Here is a 20,877-nt window from a genome sequence, read left to right as displayed (position 1 = left end):
AGACCCTCGGACTTGGAATCACAGAGAATGTTTGTTCAATGTTATCTGGTCTTTAATCTTTAAAAATGTTCTCATAAGGTTAGCACAAAAACTTTTGATTGTTAATTGTACATTGTTTGTAGAAGTTTTTTCAAAATCTCCTCATAATGTTGGGACAAAATACTTTAGAACAACATTCTTGGAATATTCTTTAAATATTTGGAATGACAACTAAATTCAAATGGATAAGGTTGTGTATTATGTTTCAAAATAACATCCTTGGAAAGTGGAAACATTTTGTAGCCTGTCCCATAGTTATTGTTCATAACTTTTCTCTTAAATTCACATAAAGGTTATGCAAGTCTTAGAATTAAGGATGCAGCGATACCAATACTAGTATTGGCCCGATACTACACTTGTGTACTCATACTCACAGAGACCCTCCGACTTGGGACCACCAGACTTTGAAACGCAGAGGCCACAGACTTGGGACCACCATACTTGGAAGCCCAGAGACCCTCCGACTTGAAAGTGCAGATACCCTCCGACTTGGGACCACCGGACTTGGAAGCCCAGAGACCCTCCGACTTGAAAGTGCAGATACCCTCCGACTTGGGACCACCGGACTTGGAAGCACAGAGCCTGGACTTGGAAGAGCAGAGACCCTCGGACGTGGAAGTGCAGAGACCCTCCGACTTGGAAGAGAGGAGACTCTCCGAATTGGGACCACCGGACTTGGAAGCACAGATCCTGGACTTGGAAGAGCAGAGACCCTCGGACATGGAAGTGCAGAGACCCTTCGAATTGGGACCACCATACTTGGAAGCCCAGAGACCCTACGACTTGGAAGTGCAGATACCCTCCAACTTGGGACCACCGGACTTGGAAGCACAGAGACCCTCCGAATTGGGACCACCGGACTTGGAAGCACAGAAACCCGCAGACTTGGGACCACTGGGTCCATCAGACTTGGAAGCGCAGAGACCCTTGGACTTTTAGAGGAGTGCAGAGGAGATGAGAGAGCAAAACAGAGCAGAGGACCACCCCAGCAATCACGACTGGAAAAATACTTTGTATAAAAAGAACTTACATTAACTGGATTTCTATTAATATGTTTAGTGTTGATTGATTGATTTACACCAAAACAAAATATAACATGCAAGCCTTCATCACCTAAACATAATTTTTTGTCTTGCATTTCATAATGAATTCAGACAAGCTCAGAGCCAACTAATTTCCCCCCAGTTCTTTTTCATAATTTGGAATGTGTGCTTCCTTCAAATTGAACAAATTTCAATACAAACACAACTCTGAATCTAATATCATGAATTCCTCCCTGTAGACAAACTGTACGGTCTTCATGGGTCATGCAATAAAATGTGATTGATTCTCAATATATTTAGATATATATTTAATAAACTGTTCGTCCCTCAAATAGGTACATTATTTTACATGAGTTTAGTGAATTCCAAACATTGGCAGCATTTAGGCATTTGTTTATGACATTGACATGGAATGAAAAATAAAAAAGATAATTGATTTTTTTAATCTAAGTTCTGACTTTATAACTAGCCATTGCACGGTTAAAAATCTCACAATTCTGGGAGAAAAGCCAGATTCCCAATAGCAAGTTGTGTAGTAAGAATTGTGAGTTGCAGTTACGTTTTATATTTTTCATTCCATGGTGGAAACAAGCTTCCATACATTTAAGTCCATGAGATGTGTAAAATAATCAAAAGCTATCAGTGCCAATAAAGAAAACAATATAATACAAAATTCTAACAGATTTTTAACCAGATTTATGAAAACTGAAGCCCTTTTAAGTTTGTATATTTGATCATTATGGAGTTCTCACTGAATTACACACATGTTCTGTTTTAGTAGTTTCTCCATAGCCTTGATTACAGTTTCCGCAGGACCTCCAGGCATGTGTGTCGACGCTTTCTTCAGGTAGAAAGCAACAGCGATTACACATATTTCAGCAACAATGAACTTCAGAGTATCACGTCGACACTCATCTGCCAAACGATAGAATATTTTTTTGCATTCTGTTGGATTAGCCATTATGTCCTTCTGTTTGTATTGCTTGACTTTTTCACGCAGGTTCCTTCTCAGAATCTCCTGAATGTGTTTCTCTGTTTCATCAAACATGTCATTGGTGAAGTGTGTCCCTCCATTCTCTTCCACCATCTTCTCTATTTTACTGAGCAAGTCTCTGAACTGTGGGAAACTGGCAGAGCTATTGTCCAGAAAGAAGAATCTGTTTCCACAACTTTCAACAAGTTTTTTAAGATCTGCATCACTTTCCTGTAGGAACTGCTCAATGGTTTTGTTTTCCTTCTCCAGCTGATCTTTGTGAGTGAAGAGGATCATTGTGTATTTTAGTATCTGTTCTCCAAATGCCTCTTTGAGTTTCTCCACTGTTTTTTTATTCTCCTCAGTGAATCGACCCACTTTAATCACAATAATAAAAGCGTGCGGCCCAGGAGAAGCGAACATTACACACTTAACTATTTCTTTTATAACATCCTCTTCACGGAGTTCAGTATCATAAAGTCCAGGTGTGTCAATCACTGAGATCTCTTTACCAAACCTTACCAGAGTTTCTAAACTGCACTGTTTTGTCTGAGAGATTGAGCTTGTGGAGGATTCAAATACGTTTCTGCCGATGATAGTGTTTCCAGTGGCGCTTTTTCCAGATCCAGTTTTTCCCAGTAGAACCAGTCTGATCTGATCTTTCCTCTCAGGAATCACATCGATCTCATCTCCAGTAGTCTCTCCTGAAACTACAACAGAAACATCAAATCACATAAATGTGTCGTTGAATTAAAATTCAACTGTATTTTTTTATGATCAGTGTTAAATGTAATGCATTTGTAGATGCCCATTACATTTAATAAATAGCATGCATGTATTTATGGAATTGATAAATCATCTTACAGTTGATATCAGGAATGTCCATGCTGCTTCTTCTTTGTGCCAAGATAAATTTCCCACCGTTCTTCATGATCATTCCCTCAATCTTCTGCAGTAGTTCTTGTACCTGCTGGTCTGATTCTCTCTTGTTATTGAAACAGTGAAACTTTCCTCCACATTCTGTCACCAGTCGCTGGAGATCTGCATGATCTTGGTGTTTTATATGTTCATCAATGGTCTCATCCAGATCCTCCAGTTCATCTCCATGTGTGAACAGAATCATGATGTACTTCTGAACTTCAGGACCAAATAAACATTTAATGAAATCCAGGATCTCTTCCTCATTTTTCACTGGTTCCTCTAGAGGAACAGTGAGCAGAACTGCACTGAGACCTGCTGAACATTGTTTGACCAGCTGATCTTTCATCATCTCCAGCTGCTCTTTATTCAGATCTGGATCCAGTAGATCTGGAGAGTTAATCACATGCACCAGCTTCTCTCCTATCTGAGTTACTTCCTCATAAACTTCAGCTTCATTTTTCTTCTTACGTTTTTGGACTTTAAACTTTCTTTCTCCCACTATAGTATTTCCTGACGAGCTTTTTCCAGAACCATTTCTGCCCATCAGAACCAGTCTGATCTGATCTTTCCTCTCAGGAATCACATCCGTCTCATCTCCAGTAGTCTCTCCTGAAACTACAACAAAAACATCAAATCACATAAATGTGTCGTTGAATTAAAATTCAACTGTATTTTTTATGATCAGTGTTAAATGTAATGCATTTGTAGATGCCCTTAATTAATCTAAGCATGACAAATACAAGGGCATTACATTTAATAAATAAGATGCATGTATTTATGGAATTGATTAATCATCTTACAGTTGATATCAGGAAAGTCCATGCTGCTTCTTCTTTGTGCCAAGATAAATTTCCCACCGTTCTTCATGATCATTCCCTCAATCTTCTTCAGTAGTTCTTGTACCTGCTGGTCTGATTCTCTCTTGTTATTGAAACAGTGAAACTTTCCTCCACATTCTGTCACCAGTCGCTGGAGATCTGCATGATCTTGGTGTTTTATATGTTCATCAATGGTCTCATCCAGATCCTCCAGTTCATCTTTGTGTGTGAACAGAATCATGATGTACTTCTGAACTTCAAAACCAAACAAACCTTTAATGAAATCCAGGATCTCTTCCTCATTTTTCACTGGTTCCTCTAGAGGAACGGTGAGCAGAACTGCACTGAGACCAGCTGAACATCGAGACACCAGCTGCTCTTTCATCATCTCCAGCTGCTCTTTATTCAGATCTGGATCCAGTAGATCTGGAGAGTTAATCACATGCACCCGCTTCTCTCCAATCTGAGTTACTTCATCACAAACTTCAGCTTCATTTTTCTTCTTACGTTTTTGTACTTTAAACTTTCTATTTCCCAGTATAGTATTTCCCGATGAGCTTTTTCCAGAACCATTTCTGCCCATCAGAAGAATCCGGATCACTGGATCATCTGGATTAGAGCTGGTCTCTGACATCTCTGAAAGAGACATACCATTTGGAGTATGAATGTAAAAAATAAGGTCAAGTAAAATTAAGACTCAAGTAGATTTACATACCATAAGTTTAAGACCTATTTTACTGACCACCTATTTCACAGATAAAGTCACGTTCGATGTTACATCGAATTACTTACTTCCTGCTTAGCTGCTGTTTGGACACTCTTGCTCACTTGCTCTATCTCTTTTATATTTTATCTTAAGAAAATCAGTCACAGCTTGACATCAATGATAAAATTAGAAACTTTGGTGACTGAAAGAACTACAAAAAAGTGGAATTTATCCAACCAGGCTCCCACTGCCATCGGCTTACATTCCGGAGAAGGGAAAACACAGCTGCCTACATTAAAAAGGATAAGAAAATGCCTCTTCTGGTTCAGGAATCAACCTGCTACACAAACTGCCACAGTCTTTTACAAAGGATTTCAGTTCTTGAAACAAAGTTACTTGCGGGACTACCAAACCAGACTGAACACACAGCAGAGCCTCTACTCCCTTCAACTTGCAAGGCAGCACCTCTTATGGTGGATCACTCCAGCACCAAGGTACATCAGGCCAGTTTGCCTCTGTGTCTCCAGCCTCATATCCAAGTGTAGGACTATCCTCACCCCAAGGGGTTGCCAGACAGTCCAACCAAGCACTTCAAAGCTATTTTGTACACCAAGGCCAGAAGTCTCAAAGATTGCAGCCTTCACAAGGTATTCAGATCTCAGGTACAGCTGCATCACTGTTTAGCGCTCCATCTCAAAGCTCTCCAATGCAGAGTTGGTTCTCTTCCCTGTCATCAGCAGGAGGCCCCTCTTCAGGAGATCCTGGAATTTTTGTTTTTGCACAGGGTGGTAGCACCAGCTATAGTGGTTCTTCTCTTAATTCTCTAAGCCCCTCTAGCAAGTACACCCCTGGGTCCTATGCAAATGACAAACTCGGTATACCGCAGTCTGCACAGGCTCTACGTGAATCTGGGTCAGATGCCAGCTATACAACAAACCATTTCTCAAGCCGCTACTCCGCTAAGGGTCTCTAGAAACTTGCCACACTATGCAAAGTGATGTCTTCCAGAATATAAAAAATTCTAATAAATGTTTTTAAAAAAGCAATTTTTCTTGTGCTTGTGTTTAAGCAACATTCAAAGGATGGAACTCCATGCTAGTTGAGGTCATTTAACTTGGTAAAAGGGTGCCATCTAGGTTTTGGTGCCAAATTGGTTGAGTCAGTTACTGTGTCTTAATGTCACTTCTGTAGGCATTGACTGTTTAACTAAAATTTGGGGTAGATTTAAAAGCAGTTGTAGTTGAGGGCTTGGGCAGTTTTAGACCTTCTAATCCCTCTTTTTCTCTCCCTAGTGTCATGATCTTCATTAATGTATTCATTGTTAACTTTTTAATTTAGAGTTCGTTTTCACAACGTAAATTGTCTGAAATGTGTATAGTTTAGTAAATTGATGCAGTATATTAAAAGTGGCAAGGGCATGTAAAAATATCAGTGCTCTGTATATGGCTGATCTTAAATCTAAAATATTGGTGCTCATTATATCTGCCTCAATTATGAATTAATTATAAATCTCAATCTAATCTGTCCAATTCAAAAGCCCTAAACTGAATGATAAATGTATGTTGCGATTAATATGAAAATAAACTTAATTTGTATGTCTTTATATCTTATTTAACCAGTAATCATGATAGTTGACTTATAACTGTCGTGTCTCATGCACTTTGGTATTTATTTATTGTGTAAGTGTTGCTAAGTAAAGAAAATACTGTATGAATATCGTCGCTACACTGCAGTGTGGGCGTTTTTTGTGTGTTGCTCAGTGTCAGTGTTCTGATCAATATGATGTAAATGCCAACTTTTCTCTTAGCGTGCAAAAATTTAAGATGTCAGTTTTAATGATCAATAATAGCCATTGTAAATGTATAAGTAAAAAGTATAAGAAGCTATACAATAAGAAATAAAGCAAACAATTCAGTCAAACATACAAAGTCATTACATATTTAGGCTTTACCGTTGTAGCCTACTAGCAAAGTTGTGAAACTTCACTTTGCCCTCAGCCAGAATGATTTGCCAGGGAACAAATTATAGATTCATGAGACCAAAGACCAATTATATCTACACAAGATTAATTATCTCTCATGTTTAACCACTACAGAGACATCAGAGCCAGTGGCCAACGTCAAAGGCTGTTCTAGGCGGGGTTAATGAGCGCTGGTCGACTGGATCTCACAACTCCGAAAACGTCAGATCAAATTTTCAAATAGGCGCTATCTTTATAAATAAACCACAGAATTGAGCTTTAAACAAGCACATTCTCGCCTGAAAAACTCTTAAAACTACATTTCGTGACACAATAACAGTAGTATTTTTAAGTGATGGGGGTTTTCTCATCGGCTATTGACGCTTGCTGGTTGGTGCGAGGTGCATTCTGGGATACCTGTCTGTCTCAAGTCCGCACAAGTCACATCTCGATGCATCCTTGATAAAAGGGGCAGATCAAGAACACATCCAGGGATTTGAACTGTACTTGGCTGGATGTGAACTTTGAATTGGACAGTACTTGGGCAGCGACTGATGACGTTTCACAAGAACATAAGAAGAGGTATTCTATGAATTTGTCATCATTATAATGAATAAAAGGAAGCCACATAGGATAGAATAGCCAAATATTCATAGAATGCATTATAGATAAGCACAGTGGCCCTATCAATTCAAAGTAGAAAATCCAAAAACTGAGCAATAGGTTTTTTTCTCATGCTTTGTCATACTGTTAGTTAATTTATGTTTTGTGTAAAAATGTGTAATTTTTAGCTGTGTAAGCAATGTATTATAATTATTTTGGTGCCATATGCTGTGGTACAGTGTGTGATATCAAGTGAATTCATAATGAAATGATTGTTATCCTAATGCATGAACACTATTGGAAAAATGTAGGCCTACTATGTGACCACTTGCTTCATTAAATAAACCTTGATGTGGTGTAAATTAATGGTCATGATGAAAGTAATCAAATATAAAAGTGTCGCAATACATTTCATTAGACATACTGTAAAATTTTTATTTTGAATTTTTATTAATTTAGTTTTGTTAAACCATGTTCGTGTAACTTGCTATGTTGCTAAAATATCCAGGATTGTTTTTATGCTACCTTCACGTGCTATTGGACATGTGATAATTACCACTTCTGAAGTCGTGATTACGAGCCCATCACATTCAAGTTCAATTTTTACCTAGGAAACTTGTATTTCCGATAATTCCAAGAGCATGTGAAGGCAGCATTAGACTCCACCCAATTTAGCATAAACTGAGCTTTGTTCTTACTTCTGCATGTGCACAATCCTAAAACGTATCTGCCCCATATATCAGTAATTTTCTCTCTGCAAAGTCTGCATTACATTATGACAATTACTCAAAACAGTTCATGAAGATCATCCTGAAGTGATCAGGCACATTTTGAGTAAGGTCTGTGAAAATATCCTATGTAGACATTACACATTGAAAGTCTGGATTAATGATCTGCTTTAAAATGTTCAAACAGCAGAGGGTATCAGAGCCTTCACAAAGCAATCATCAATTATCTTTTAACAGCTAGTTTGTTTCCCAGGTGAATGATGTTTCATATGATTAGTTATTTGCACTAATTGGACTGATGAAGGCCTATAAAATACACTTATCTCCAACTTCATGTATGTTTGTATTTGTAGTTTCTGTGTGGTGGTTTGAGAAAGTAAATTTGGGGTTTTTTGGAGTACTCAGGGTATTTTTTTGTCCACCATGGATCAAGGGTGGAAACAGTGAGTTTATTCATTCAATCGGTGTTTGTGAATGATTCTCCATATAATTAATTTGCATTGTTTAACATTTTTATATGTTTACTTGTAGGTTACCCTTGTTTGTAATCATCCTGCTTTTGAGTAATGCTTATGGATTTAAAGGTAAGATTTGTTTGACTTTTCCTGTCTTGTCAAGGATCTAAGACAGGTTTGTTTGTCTACAAAGCCTTCTATTTTTTTTTTCCAATACACAGGTGGTGCTTCTTCAAATGCCAACCACCAACCTTCTGATTATGCTTTCTCACCTCATGCAGTCCAGTCATTTGTCTCAGAGGTCCCTGTGACTGGGATTTTGCCTGAAGAAATGGGACGCCTGAAAGAGCTGAACTTACTCCAGTTTGTTAATGGTGGTGTTTCTAGCAGCCATGAATCGACAGATGAATCTAGGTCTCCTTCCTCATATCCAAGTGTAGCACTATCCTCACCCCAAGGGGCTTTCAGCGAGTCTGCTACTGTTCAGAGTTCACAGAATCAGTTGACCTCTTATGACACCCAGCCGGGGTCCTCTACTCCCTTCAACCTGCAAGGCAGCACAACTGTTGGTGGATCACTCCAGCAGCATGGTACCACAAGCCAGTTTGCCTCGGGGTCTCCAGCCTCATATCCTAGTGTAGCACTATCCTCACCCCAAGGTTCTGTCAGCCAGTCTGCTACTGTCCAGAGTCCATGGAAGCAGTTTACCTCTACCTCCACCGGTAGCTCTGGCACCCAGTCAGGATCCTCTACTCTCTCCAACTTGCAAGGCAGCACAACTGTTGGTGGATCACTCCAGCACCAAGGTACATCAAGCCAGTTTGCCTCTGGGTCTCCAGCCTCATATCCAAGTGTAGCACTATCCTCACCCCAGTGGGCTGTCAGCCAGTCTGCTACTGTCCAGAGGCCATGGAAGCAGTTTACCTCTAGCTTTGGCACCCAGTCAGGATCCTCTACTCTCTCCAACTTGCAAGGCAGCACAACTGTTGGTGGATCACTCCAGCAGCATGGTACCACAAGCCAGTTTGCCTCGGGGTCTCCAGCCTCATATCCTAGTGTAGCACTATCCTCACCCCAATGGGCTGTCAGCCAGTCTGCTACTGTCCAGAGGCCATGGAAGCAGTTTACCTCTACCTCCACCGGTAGCTCTGGCACCCAGTCAGGATCCTCTACTCTCTCCAACTTGCAAGGCAGCACAACTGTTGGTGGATCACTCCAGCACCAAGGTACATCAAGCCAGTTTGCCTCTGGGTCTCCAGCCTCATATCCAAGTGTAGCACTATCCTCACCCCAAGGTTCTGTCAGCCAGTCTGCTACTGTCCAGAGTCCATGGAAGCAGTTTACCTCTAGCTCTGGCACCCAATCAGGGTCCTCTACTCCCTTCAACTTGCAGGGTAGCACCACTTATGCTGGATCACTCCAGCACCAAGGTACATCAAGCCAGTTTGCCTCTGGGTCTCCAGCCTCATATCCAAGTGTAGCACTATCCTCACCCCAAGGTTCTGTCAGCCAGTCTGCTACTGTCCAGAGTCCATGGAAGCAGTTTACCTCTAGCTCTGGCACCCAGTCAGGGTCCTCTACTCCCTTCAACTTGCAGGGTAGCACCACTTATGCTGGATCACTCCAGCACCAAGGTACATCAAGCCAGTTTGCCTCTGGGTCTCCAGCCTCATATCCAAGTGTAGCACTATCCTCACCCCAGTGGGCTGTCAGCCAGTCTGCTACTGTCCAGAGGCCATGGAAGCAGTTTACCTCTAGCTCTGGCACCCAGTCAGGATCCTCTACTCTCTCCAACTTTCAAGGCAGCACAACTGTTGGTGGATCACTCCAGCACCAGGGTACATCAAGCCAGTTTGCCTCTGGGTCTCCAGCCTCATATCCAAGTGTAGCACTATCCTCACCCCAAGGTTCTGTCAGCCAGTCTGCTACTGTCCAGAGGCCATGGAAGCAGTTTACCTCTACCTCCACCGGTAGCTCTGGCACCCAGTCAGGATCCTCTACTCTCTCCAACTTGCAAGGCAGCACAACTGTTGGTGGATCACTCCAGCACCAAGGTACATCAAGCCAGTTTGCCTCTGGGTCTCCAGCCTCATATCCAAGTGTAGCACTATCCTCACCCCAGTGGGCTGTCAGCCAGTCTGCTACTGTCCAGAGGCCATGGAAGCAGTTTACCTCTAGCTTTGGCACCCAGTCAGGATCCTCTACTCTCTCCAACTTGCAAGGCAGCACAACTGTTGGTGGATCACTCCAGCACCAAGGTACATCAAGCCAGTTTGCCTCTGGGTCTCCAGCCTCATATCCTAGTGTAGCACTATCCTCACCCCAATGGGCTGTCAGCCAGTCTGCTACTGTCCAGAGGCCATGGAAGCAGTTTACCTCTACCTCCACCGGTAGCTCTGGCACCCAGTCAGGATCCTCTACTCTCTCCAACTTGCAAGGCAGCACAACTGTTGGTGGATCACTCCAGCACCAAGGTACATCAAGCCAGTTTGCCTCTGGGTCTCCAGCCTCATATCCTAGTGTAGCACTATCCTCACCCCAATGGGCTGTCAGCCAGTCTGCTACTGTCCAGAGGCCATGGAAGCAGTTTACCTCTACCTCCACCGGTAGCTCTGGCACCCAGTCAGGATCCTCTACTCTCTCCAACTTGCAAGGCAGCACAACTGTTGGTGGATCACTCCAGCACCAAGGTACATCAAGCCAGTTTGCCTCTGGGTCTCCAGCCTCATATCCAATTGTAGCACTCTCCTCACCCCAGTGGGCTGTCAGCCAGTCTGCTACTGTCCAGAGGCCATGGAAGCAGTTTACCTCTAGCTCTGGCACCCAGTCAGGGTCCTCTACTCTCTCCAACTTGCAAGGCAGCACAACTGTTGGTGGATCACTCCAGCAGCATGGTACCACAAGCCAATTTGCCTCGGGGTCTCCAGCCTCATATCCAAGTGTAGCACTATCCTCACCCCAGTGGGCTGTCAGCCAGTCTGCTACTGTCCAGAGGCCATGGAAGCAGTTTACCTCTAGCTCTGGCACCCAGTCAGGATCCTCTACTCTCTCCAACTTGCAAGGCAGCACAACTGTTGGTGGATCACTCCAGCACCAGGGTACATCAAGCCAGTTTGCCTCTGGGTCTCCAGCCTCATATCCAAGTGTAGCACTATCCTCACCCCAATGGGCTGTCAGCCAGTCTGCTACTGTCCAGAGGCCATGGAAGCAGTTTACCTCTACCTTTACTGGCAGCTCCGGCACCCAGTCAGGGTCCTCTACTCCCTTCAACCTGCAAGGCAGCACAATTGTTGGTGGATCACTCCAGCACCAAGCTCTACGTGAATCTGGGTCAGATGCCAGCTATACAACAAACCATTTCTCAAGCCGCTACTCCGCTAAGGGTCTCTAGAAACTTGCCACACTATGCAAAGTGATGTCTTCCAGAATATAAAATTCTAATAAATGTTTTTAAAAAAGCAATTTTTCTTGTGCTTGTGTTTAAGCAACATTCAAAGGATGGAACTCCATGCTAGTTGAGGTCATTTAACTTGGTAAAGGGGTGCCATCTAGGTTTTGGTGCCAAATTGGTTGAGTCAGTTACTGTGTCTTAATGTCACTTCTGTAGGCATTGACTGTTTAACTAAAATTTGGGGTAGATTTAAAAGCAGTTGTAGTTGAGGGCTTGGGCAGTTTTAGAGCTTCTAATCCCTCTTTTTCTCTCCCTAGTGTCATGATCTTCATTAATGTATTCATTGTTAACTTTTTAATTTAGAGTTTGTTTTCACAACGTAAATTGTCTGAAATGTGTATAGTTTAGTACATTGATGCAGTATATTAAAATTGGCAAGGGCATGTAAAAATATCAGTGCTCTGTATATGGCTGATCTTAAATCTAAAATATTGGTGCTCAGTATATCTGCCTCAATTATGAATTAATTATAAATCTCAATCTAATCTGTCCAATTCAAAAGCCCTAAACTGAATGATAAATGTATGTTGCGATTAATATGAAAATAAACTTAATTTGTATGTCTTTATATCTTATTTAACCAGTAATCATGATAGTTGACTTATAACTGTCGTGTCTCACGCACTTTGGTATTTATTTATTGTGTAAGTGTTGCTAAGTAAAGAAAATACTGTATGAATATCGTCGCTACACTGCAGTGTGGGCGTTTTTTGTGTGTTGCTCAGTGTCAGTGTTCTGATCAATATGATGTAAATGCCAACTTTTCTCTTAGCGTGCAAAAATTTAAGATGTCAGTTTTAATGATCAATAATAGCCATTATAAATGTATAAGTAAAAAGTATAAGAAGCTATACAATAAGAAATAAAGCAAACAATTCAGTCAAACATACAAAGTCATTGCTAGTAGGCTACAACGGTAAAGCCTAAATATGTAAAGTTGTGAAACTTCACTTTGCCCTCAGCCAGAACGATTTGCCAGGGAACAAATTATAGATTCATGAGACCAAAGACCAATTATATCTACACAAGATTTATTATCTCTCATGTTTAACCACTACAGAGACATCAGAGCCAGTGGCCAACGTCAAAGGCTGTTCTAGGCGGGGTTAATGAGCGCTGGTCGACTGGATCTCACAACCCCGAAAACGTCTGATCAAATTTTCAAATAGGCGCTATCTTTATAAATAAACCACAGAATTGAGCTTTAAACAAGCACATTCTCGCCTGAAAAACTTTTAAAACTACATTTCGTGACACAATAACAGTAGTATTTTTAAGTGATGGGGGTTTTCTCATCGGCTATTGACGCTTGCTGGTTGGTGCGAGGTGCATTCTGGGATACCTGTCTGTCTCAAGTCCGCACAAGTCACATCTCGATGAATCCTTGATAAAAGGGGCACATCAAGAACACATCCAGGGATTTGAACTGTACTTGGCTGGATGTGAACTTTGAATTGGACAGTACTTGGGCAGCGACTGATGACGTTTCACAAGAACATAAGAACAGGTATTCTATGAATTTGTCATCATTATAATGAATAAAAGGAAGCCAAATAGGATAGAATAGCCAAATATTCATAGAATGCATTATAGATAAGCACAGTGGTCCTATCAATTCAAAGTAGAAAATCCAAAAACTAAGCAATAGGTTTTTTTCTCATGCTTTGTCATACTGTTAGTTAATTTATGTTTTGTTTAAAAATGTGTAATTTTTAGCTGTGTAAGCAATGTATTATAATTATTTTGGTGCCATATGCTGTGGTACAGTGTGTGATATCAAGTGAATTCATAATGAAATGATTGTTATCCTAATGCATGAACACTATTGGAAAAATGTAGGCCTACTATGTGACCACTTGCTTCATTAAATAAACCTTGATGTGGTGTAAATTAATGGTCATGATCAAAGTAATCAAATATAATAGTGTCGCAATACATTTCATTAGACATATTGTAAAATTTTGTAGTTTTGTTAAACCATGTTCGTGTAACTTGCTATGTTGCTAAAATATCCAGGATTGTTTTTATGCTACCTTCACGTGCTATTGGACATGTGATAATTACCACTTCTGAAGTCGTGATTACGAGCCCATCACATTCAAGTTCAATTTTTACCTAGGAAACTTGTATTTCCGATAATTCCAAGAGCATGTGAAGGCAGCATTAGACTCCACCCAATTTAGCATAAACTGAGCTTTGTTCTTACTTCTGCATGTGCACAATCCTAAAACGTATCTGCCCCATATATCAGTAATTTTCTCTCTGCAAAGTCTGCATTACATTATGACAATTACTCAAAACAGTTCATGAAGATCATCCTGAAGTGATCAGGCACATTTTGAGTAAGGTCTGTGAAAATATCCTATGTAGACATTACACATTGAAAGTCTGGATTAATGATCTGCTTTAAAATGTTCAAACAGCAGAGGGTATCAGAGCCTTCACAAAGCAATCATCAATTATCTTTTAACAGCTAGTTTGTTTCCCAGGTGAATGATGTTTCATATGATTAGTTATTTGCACTAATTGGACTGATGAAGGCCTATAAAATACACTTATCTCCAACTTCATGTATGTTTGTATTTGTAGTTTCTGTGTGGTGGTTTGAGAAAGTAAATTTGGGGGTTTTTGGAGTACTCAGGGTATTTTTTTGTCCACCATGGATCAAGGGTGGAAACAGTGAGTTTATTCATTCAATCGGTGTTTGTGAATGATTCTCCATATAATTAATTTGCATTGTTTAACATTTTTATATGTTTACTTGTAGGTTACCCTTGTTTGTAATCATCCTGCTTTTGAGTAATGCTTATGGATTTAAAGGTAAGATTTGTTTGACTTTTCCTGTCTTGTCAAGGATCTAAGACAGGTTTGTTTGTCTACAAAGCCTTCTATTTTTTTTTTCCAATACACAGGTGGTGCTTCTTCAAATGCCAACCACCAACCTTCTGATTATGCTTTCTCACCTCATGCAGTCCAGTCATTTGTCTCAGAGGTCCCTGTGACTGGGATTTTGCCTGAAGAAATGGGACGCCTGAAAGAGCTGAACTTACTCCAGTTTGTTAATGGTGGTGTTTCTAGCAGCCATGAATCGACAGATGAATCTAGGTCTCCTTCCTCATATCCAAGTGTAGCACTATCCTCACCCCAAGGGGCTTTCAGCGAGTCTGCTACTGTTCAGAGTTCACAGAATCAGTTGACCTCTTATGACACCCAGCCGGGGTCCTCTACTCCCTTCAACCTTCAAGGCAGCACAACTGTTGGTGGATCACTCCAGCAGCATGGTACCACAAGCCAGTTTGCCTCGGGGTCTCCAGCCTCATATCCTAGTGTAGCACTATCCTCACCCCAAGGTTCTGTCAGCCAGTCTGCTACTGTCCAGAGTCCATGGAAGCAGTTTACCTCTACCTCCACCGGTAGCTCTGGCACCCAGTCAGGATCCTCTACTCTCTCCAACTTGCAAGGCAGCACAACTGTTGGTGGATCACTCCAGCACCAAGGTACATCAAGCCAGTTTGCCTCTGGGTCTCCAGCCTCATATCCAAGTGTAGCACTCTCCTCACCCCAGTGGGCTGTCAGCCAGTCTGCTACTGTCCAGAGGCCATGGAAGCAGTTTACCTCTAGCTCTGGCACCCAGTCAGGGTCCTCTACTCTCTCCAACTTGCAAGGCAGCACAACTGTTGGTGGATCACTCCAGCAGCATGGTACCACAAGCCAGTTTGCCTCGGGGTCTCCAGCCTCATATCCTAGTGTAGCACTATCCTCACCCCAATGGGCTGTCAGCCAGTCTGCTACTGTCCAGAGGCCATGGAAGCAGTTTACCTCTACCTCCACCGGTAGCTCTGGCACCCAGTCAGGATCCTCTACTCTCTCCAACTTGCAAGGCAGCACAACTGTTGGTGGATCACTCCAGCACCAAGGTACATCAAGCCAGTTTGCCTCTGGGTCTCCAGCCTCATATCCAAGTGTAGCACTATCCTCACCTCAAGGTTCTGTCAGCCAGTCTGCTACTGTCCAGAGTCCATGGAAGCAGTTTACCTCTAGCTCTGGCACCCAGTCAGGGTCCTCTACTCCCTTCAACTTGCAGGGTAGCACCACTTATGCTGGATCACTCCAGCACCAAGGTACATCAAGCCAGTTTGCCTCTGGGTCTCCAGCCTCATATCCAAGTGTAGCACTATCCTCACCCCAAGGTTCTGTCAGCCAGTCTGCTACTGTCCAGAGTCCATGGAAGCAGTTTACCTCTAGCTCTGGCACCCAGTCAGGGTCCTCTACTCCCTTCAACTTGCAGGGTAGCACCACTTATGCTGGATCACTCCAGCACCAAGGTACATCAAGCCAGTTTGCCTCTGGGTCTCCAGCCTCATATCCAAGTGTAGCACTATCCTCACCCCAGTGGGCTGTCAGCCAGTCTGCTAATGTCCAGAGGCCATGGAAGCAGTTTACCTCTAGCTCTGGCACCCAGTCAGGATCCTCTACTCTCTCCAACTTTCAAGGCAGCACAACTGTTGGTGGATCACTCCAGCACCAGGGTACATCAAGCCAGTTTGCCTCTGGGTCTCCAGCCTCATATCCAAGTGTAGCACTATCCTCACCCCAAGGTTCTGTCAGCCAGTCTGCTACTGTCCAGAGGCCATGGAAGCAGTTTACCTCTACCTCCACCGGTAGCTCTGGCACCCAGTCAGGATCCTCTACTCTCTCCAACTTGCAAGGCAGCACAACTGTTGGTGGATCACTCCAGCACCAAGGTACATCAAGCCAGTTTGCCTCTGGGTCTCCAGCCTCATATCCAAGTGTAGCACTATCCTCACCCCAGTGGGCTGTCAGCCAGTCTGCTACTGTCCAGAGGCCATGGAAGCAGTTTACCTCTAGCTTTGGCACCCAGTCAGGATCCTCTACTCTCTCCAACTTGCAAGGCAGCACAACTGTTGGTGGATCACTCCAGCACCAAGGTACATCAAGCCAGTTTGCCTCTGGGTCTCCAGCCTCATATCCTAGTGTAGCACTATCCTCACCCCAATGGGCTGTCAGCCAGTCTGCTACTGTCCAGAGGCCATGGAAGCAGTTTACCTCTACCTCCACCGGTAGCTCTGGCACCCAGTCAGGATCCTCTACTCTCTCCAACTTGCAAGGCAGCACAACTGTTGGTGGATCACTCCAGCACCAAGGTACATCAAGCCAGTTTGCCTCTGGGTCTCCAGCCTCATATCCAAGTGTAGCACTCTCCTCACCCCAGTGGGCTGTCAGCCAGTCTGCTACTGTCCAGAGGCCATGGAAGCAGTTTACCTCTAGCTCTGGCACCCAGTCAGGGTCCTCTACTCTCTCCAACTTGCAAGGCAGCACAACTGTTGGTGGATCACTCCAGCAGCATGGTACCACAAGCCAGTTTGCCTCGGGGTCTCCAGCCTCATATCCTAGTGTAGCACTATCCTCACCCCAATGGGCTGTCAGCCAGTCTGCTACTGTCCAGAGGCCATGGAAGCAGTTTACCTCTACCTCCACCGGTAGCTCTGGCACCCAGTCAGGATCCTCTACTCTCTCCAACTTGCAAGGCAGCACAACTGTTGGTGGATCACTCCAGCACCAAGGTACATCAAGCCAGTTTGCCTCTGGGTCTCCAGCCTCATATCCAAGTGTAGCACTATCCTCACCTCAAGGTTCTGTCAGCCAGTCTGCTACTGTCCAGAGTCCATGGAAGCAGTTTACCTCTAGCTCTGGCACCCAGTCAGGGTCCTCTACTCCCTTCAACTTGCAGGGTAGCACCACTTATGCTGGATCACTCCAGCACCAAGGTACATCAAGCCAGTTTGCCTCTGGGTCTCCAGCCTCATATCCAAGTGTAGCACTATCCTCACCCCAAGGTTCTGTCAGCCAGTCTGCTACTGTCCAGAGTCCATGGAAGCAGTTTACCTCTAGCTCTGGCACCCAGTCAGGGTCCTCTACTCCCTTCAACTTGCAGGGTAGCACCACTTATGCTGGATCACTCCAGCACCAAGGTACATCAAGCCAGTTTGCCTCTGGGTCTCCAGCCTCATATCCAAGTGTAGCACTATCCTCACCCCAGTGGGCTGTCAGCCAGTCTGCTACTGTCCAGAGGCCATGGAAGCAGTTTACCTCTAGCTCTGGCACCCAGTCAGGATCCTCTACTCTCTCCAACTTTCAAGGCAGCACAACTGTTGGTGGATCACTCCAGCACCAGGGTACATCAAGCCAGTTTGCCTCTGGGTCTCCAGCCTCATATCCAAGTGTAGCACTATCCTCACCCCAAGGTTCTGTCAGCCAGTCTGCTACTGTCCAGAGGCCATGGAAGCAGTTTACCTCTACCTCCACCGGTAGCTCTGGCACCCAGTCAGGATCCTCTACTCTCTCCAACTTGCAAGGCAGCACAACTGTTGGTGGATCACTCCAGCACCAAGGTACATCAAGCCAGTTTGCCTCTGGGTCTCCAGCCTCATATCCAAGTGTAGCACTATCCTCACCCCAGTGGGCTGTCAGCCAGTCTGCTACTGTCCAGAGGCCATGGAAGCAGTTTACCTCTAGCTTTGGCACCCAGTCAGGATCCTCTACTCTCTCCAACTTGCAAGGCAGCACAACTGTTGGTGGATCACTCCAGCACCAAGGTACATCAAGCCAGTTTGCCTCTGGGTCTCCAGCCTCATATCCAAGTGTAGCACTATCCTCACCCCAAGGTTCTGTCAGCCAGTCTGCTACTGTCCAGAGTCCATGGAAGCAGTTTACCTCTAGCTCTGGCACCCAGTCAGGGTCCTCTACTCCCTTCAACTTGCAGGGTAGCACCACTTATGCTGGATCACTCCAGCACCAAGGTACATCAAGCCAGTTTGCCTCTGGGTCTCCAGCCTCATATCCAAGTGTAGCACTATCCTCACCCCAGTGGGCTGTCAGCCAGTCTGCTACTGTCCAGAGGCCATGGAAGCAGTTTACCTCTAGCTCTGGCACCCAGTCAGGATCCTCTACTCTCTCCAACTTTCAAGGCAGCACAACTGTTGGTGGATCACTCCAGCACCAGGGTACATCAAGCCAGTTTGCCTCTGGGTCTCCAGCCTCATATCCAAGTGTAGCACTATCCTCACCCCAAGGTTCTGTCAGCCAGTCTGCTACTGTCCAGAGGCCATGGAAGCAGTTTACCTCTACCTCCACCGGTAGCTCTGGCACCCAGTCAGGATCCTCTACTCTCTCCAACTTGCAAGGCAGCACAACTGTTGGTGGATCACTCCAGCACCAAGGTACATCAAGCCAGTTTGCCTCTGGGTCTCCAGCCTCATATCCAAGTGTAGCACTATCCTCACCCCAGTGGGCTGTCAGCCAGTCTGCTACTGTCCAGAGGCCATGGAAGCAGTTTACCTCTAGCTTTGGCACCCAGTCAGGATCCTCTACTCTCTCCAACTTGCAAGGCAGCACAACTGTTGGTGGATCACTCCAGCACCAAGGTACATCAAGCCAGTTTGCCTCTGGGTCTCCAGCCTCATATCCTAGTGTAGCACTATCCTCACCCCAATGGGCTGTCAGCCAGTCTGCTACTGTCCAGAGGCCATGGAAGCAGTTTACCTCTACCTCCACCGGTAGCTCTGGCACCCAGTCAGGATCCTCTACTCTCTCCAACTTGCAAGGCAGCACAACTGTTGGTGGATCACTCCAGCACCAAGGTACATCAAGCCAGTTTGCCTCTGGGTCTCCAGCCTCATATCCTAGTGTAGCACTATCCTCACCCCAATGGGCTGTCAGCCAGTCTGCTACTGTCCAGAGGCCATGGAAGCAGTTTACCTCTACCTCCACCGGTAGCTCTGGCACCCAGTCAGGATCCTCTACTCTCTCCAACTTGCAAGGCAGCACAACTGTTGGTGGATCACTCCAGCACCAAGGTACATCAAGCCAGTTTGCCTCTGGGTCTCCAGCCTCATATCCAATTGTAGCACTCTCCTCACCCCAGTGGGCTGTCAGCCAGTCTGCTACTGTCCAGAGGCCATGGAAGCAGTTTACCTCTAGCTCTGGCACCCAGTCAGGGTCCTCTACTCTCTCCAACTTGCAAGGCAGCACAACTGTTGGTGGATCACTCCAGCAGCATGGTACCACAAGCCAATTTGCCTCGGGGTCTCCAGCCTCATATCCAAGTGTAGCACTATCCTCACCCCAGTGGGCTGTCAGCCAGTCTGCTACTGTCCAGAGGCCATGGAAGCAGTTTACCTCTAGCTCTGGCACCCAGTCAGGATCCTCTACTCTCTCCAACTTGCAAGGCAGCACAACTGTTGGTGGATCACTCCAGCACCACGGTACATCAAGCCAGTTTGCCTCTGGGTCTCCAGCCTCATATCCAAGTGTAGCACTATCCTCACCCCAATGGGCTGTCAGCCAGTCTGCTACTGTCCAGAGGCCATGGAAGCAGTTTACCTCTACCTTTACTGGCAGCTCCGGCACCCAGTCAGGGTCCTCTACTCCCTTCAACCTGCAAGGCAGCACAATTGTTGGTGGATCACTCCAGCACCAAGCTCTACGTGAATCTGGGTCAGATGCCAGCTATACAACAAACCATTTCTCAAGCCGCTACTCCGCTAAGGGTCTCTAGAAACTTGCCACACTATGCAAAGTGATGTCTTCCAGAATATAAAATTCTAATAAATGTTTTTAAAAAAGCAATTTTTCTTGTGCTTGTGTTTAAGCAACATTCAAAGGATGGAACTCCATGCTAGTTGAGGTCATTTAACTTGGTAAAGGGGTGCCATCTAGGTTTTGGTGCCAAATTGGTTGAGTCAGTTACTGTGTCTTAATGTCACTTCTGTAGGCATTGACTGTTTAACTAAAATTTGGGGTAGATTTAAAAGCAGTTGTAGTTGAGGGCTTGGGCAGTTTTAGAGCTTCTAATCCCTCTTTTTCTCTCCCTAGTGTCATGATCTTCATTAATGTATTCATTGTTAACTTTTTAATTTAGAGTTTGTTTTCACAACGTAAATTGTCTGAAATGTGTATAGTTTAGTACATTGATGCAGTATATTAAAATTGGCAAGGGCATGTAAAAATATCAGTGCTCTGTATATGGCTGATCTTAAATCTAAAATATTGGTGCTCAGTATATCTGCCTCAATTATGAATTAATTATAAATCTCAATCTAATCTGTCCAATTCAAAAGCCCTAAACTGAATGATAAATGTATGTTGCGATTAATATGA

The 20,877-nt window shown here is 44.1% G+C and overlaps 1 protein-coding gene across 2 annotated transcripts in view; it reads right to left on the bottom strand.

Annotated features, from left to right (window-relative positions):
• Positions 1-1,379: 1,379 nt before the first annotated feature.
• The window catches only part of LOC307133643 (GTPase IMAP family member 8-like), an 89,428-nt gene continuing 69,930 nt past the window's right edge, over positions 1,380-20,877 (bottom strand). For both annotated transcript variants that reach the window (XM_079828786.1, XM_079828787.1), the window contains 3 exons: positions 3,777-4,430; positions 2,920-3,591; positions 1,380-2,765 (listed from right to left, as the gene is read on the bottom strand). In XM_079828786.1, the coding sequence (XP_079684912.1) occupies positions 1,831-2,765; positions 2,920-3,591; positions 3,777-4,430 (2,261 nt within the window). In that variant the 3' untranslated portion in view covers positions 1,380-1,830. The remainder of the gene's footprint in view (positions 2,766-2,919; positions 3,592-3,776; positions 4,431-20,877) is intronic.

This window comes from Gobio gobio, assembly GCF_949357685.1.
Source record: "Gobio gobio genome assembly, chromosome: 1".
NCBI lineage: Eukaryota > Metazoa > Chordata > Actinopteri > Cypriniformes > Gobionidae > Gobio > Gobio gobio.
This window is presented reverse-complemented; position numbering and strand designations above follow the sequence as displayed.